This window comes from Austrofundulus limnaeus, unplaced genomic scaffold (genome assembly GCF_001266775.1).
Source record: "Austrofundulus limnaeus strain Quisiro unplaced genomic scaffold, Austrofundulus_limnaeus-1.0 Scaffold664, whole genome shotgun sequence".
Lineage (NCBI taxonomy): Eukaryota > Metazoa > Chordata > Actinopteri > Cyprinodontiformes > Rivulidae > Austrofundulus > Austrofundulus limnaeus.
In genome coordinates this window covers 115,812-117,707 of record NW_013953066.1, presented here as the reverse complement: position 1 = coordinate 117,707, position 1,896 = coordinate 115,812, and the positions used below count along the sequence as shown (strand labels likewise).

Here is a 1,896-nt window from a genome sequence, read left to right as displayed (position 1 = left end):
ATTTCCTCTTCACTTCCTGTTGTTTCCTCTTCACTTCCTGTTATTTCCTCTTCACTTCCTGTTGTTTCCTCTTTACTTCTTGTTATTTCCTCTTTACTTCCTGTCACTTCCTGTTATTTCCTCTTTACTTCCTGTTGTTTCCTCTTTCCTTCCTGTCACTTCCTATTATTTCCTCTTTACTTCCTGTTATTTCCTCTTTACTTCCTGTCACTTCCTGTTATTTCCTCTTTACTTCCTGTTGTTTCCTCTTTCCTTCCTGTCACTTCCTATTATTTCCTCCTCTTCACTTCCTGTTCCTTCCTGTTGTTTCCTCTTTACTTCCTGTCACTTCCTCTTTACTTCCTGTCACTTCCTGTTATTTCCTCTTTACTTCCTGTTGTTTCCTCTTTCCTTCCTGTCACTTCCTATTATTTCCTCCTCTTCACTTCCTGCTCCTTCCTGTTATTTCCTCTTTACTTCCTGTTGTTTCCTCTTTACTTCCTGTTATTTCCTCTTTACTTCCTGTTATTTCCTCTTTACTTCCTGTTATTTCCTCTTTAATTCCTATTATTTCCTCTTCACTTCCTGATCCTTCTTATTTCCTCTTTACTTCCTGTTGTTTCCTCTTTACTTCCTGTTGTTTCCTCTTTACTTCCCGTTATTTCCTCTTTACTTCCCGTTATTTCCTTTCACTTCCTGTTATTTCCTCTTTACTTCCTGTCACTTGCTGGTACCTGGGTGCTCTTGCCCGACCCGCTGGCGGCACTCAGCAGGACCATGCTGTGGGTCTCCAGGTGCTCCAGCAGCTTGTGCCTGAGGCTCCACACAGGAAGCTGCTGCCGCTCCTCCTGCAGGGCGTAGTACCTGGAGGAGAAGGGCAGACCATCGTACGGGTTCACCTCCARGTCCCCCAGTCCCTCCTCCTCCTCTCCTCTTCCTCCTTCATCCTCCGGCCCCCCCGACAGGAGGGAGGAGATGGACAGGGAGTCCAGTGCTGGGGCCAGTCTCAGCTGGGACCTGGGAGGCTCTGATGGAGGTGAGGACATGTCAGGTGATGCGAGGGGGCGGAGTTTACCTGCAGAGAGACAACACATTTTAGCTCCTTCATGTCTCCTGTCTCTAGCTGGACAACGTGTCTCTGTCCCACAGGGACAACTGTCCTCTGCAGGAGGGACAGGATCAAAGTTCAGAATAAAGTTTCATAAAAACAACAAACTGCTGGAAGAAGGTCTGATCTAAGACCTGCAGGGTCCAGGTCCAGGTGAGGAAGACATGGGTCCAGGTGGACCAGACCGATGCTCTGGACAAAGTTCTGCTGGGAAACCTGGATTCCTTTGACCCGTAGAACCTACAGAACCTACAGACCCTGTTGATGGTCCAGACCACGACCCAGAAACACCTCAAGAACCGTCTGAAGACCAAGAACCAGATGGAGGTGAATCCATGGTCTCCAGATCTCAGTCTGATCCTGAATCTAGGAGGTTTCTGACCAACAAGTCTGGTCCATGGAGGTCCAGCTTTACAGAGTTCAGGACTTAAACAGGTCTGCTGGTGACGAGTCGGGTCCAGAACCACAGGAGACCCTCAGAGGTCCACAGGAGACCGTCAGTGTTTGTCCTCATGTCCAGAGTTTTAATGATTTATTTTCTCATTTGTTTGTTGTTGTTTTTGTTTGTTTTGTCTCTGCATTTATGKGCGTTCCTGTTGATAAGGCAGTGGATGTGGTCTGTGCAAGATTGAAATCAGACACCACTCTCAGCAGCAGAACCACACTTTCCACAGAACAAGTGTGCCAACTCCTCAAACTGTGCCTGGAATCAACCTACTGTACTTCACGTACGGGGTGCAATATTATAGGCAGAAACATGGGTGCGCCATGGGATCCCCAGTTTCTCCTATTGTTGCAAACCTGTACAT

The 1,896-nt window shown here is 47.5% G+C and overlaps 1 protein-coding gene across 2 annotated transcripts in view; it reads right to left on the bottom strand.

The window, feature by feature from the left end:
* dqx1 (DEAQ box RNA-dependent ATPase 1) overlaps positions 1-1,896 on the bottom strand; it is a 12,065-nt gene that overhangs the window by 7,956 nt on the left and 2,213 nt on the right. For both annotated transcript variants that reach the window (XM_014027597.1, XM_014027598.1), the window contains exon 2: positions 714-1,054. In XM_014027597.1, coding sequence (XP_013883051.1) covers positions 714-1,025 — 312 coding nt within the window. In that variant the 5' untranslated portion in view covers positions 1,026-1,054. The remainder of the gene's footprint in view (positions 1-713; positions 1,055-1,896) is intronic.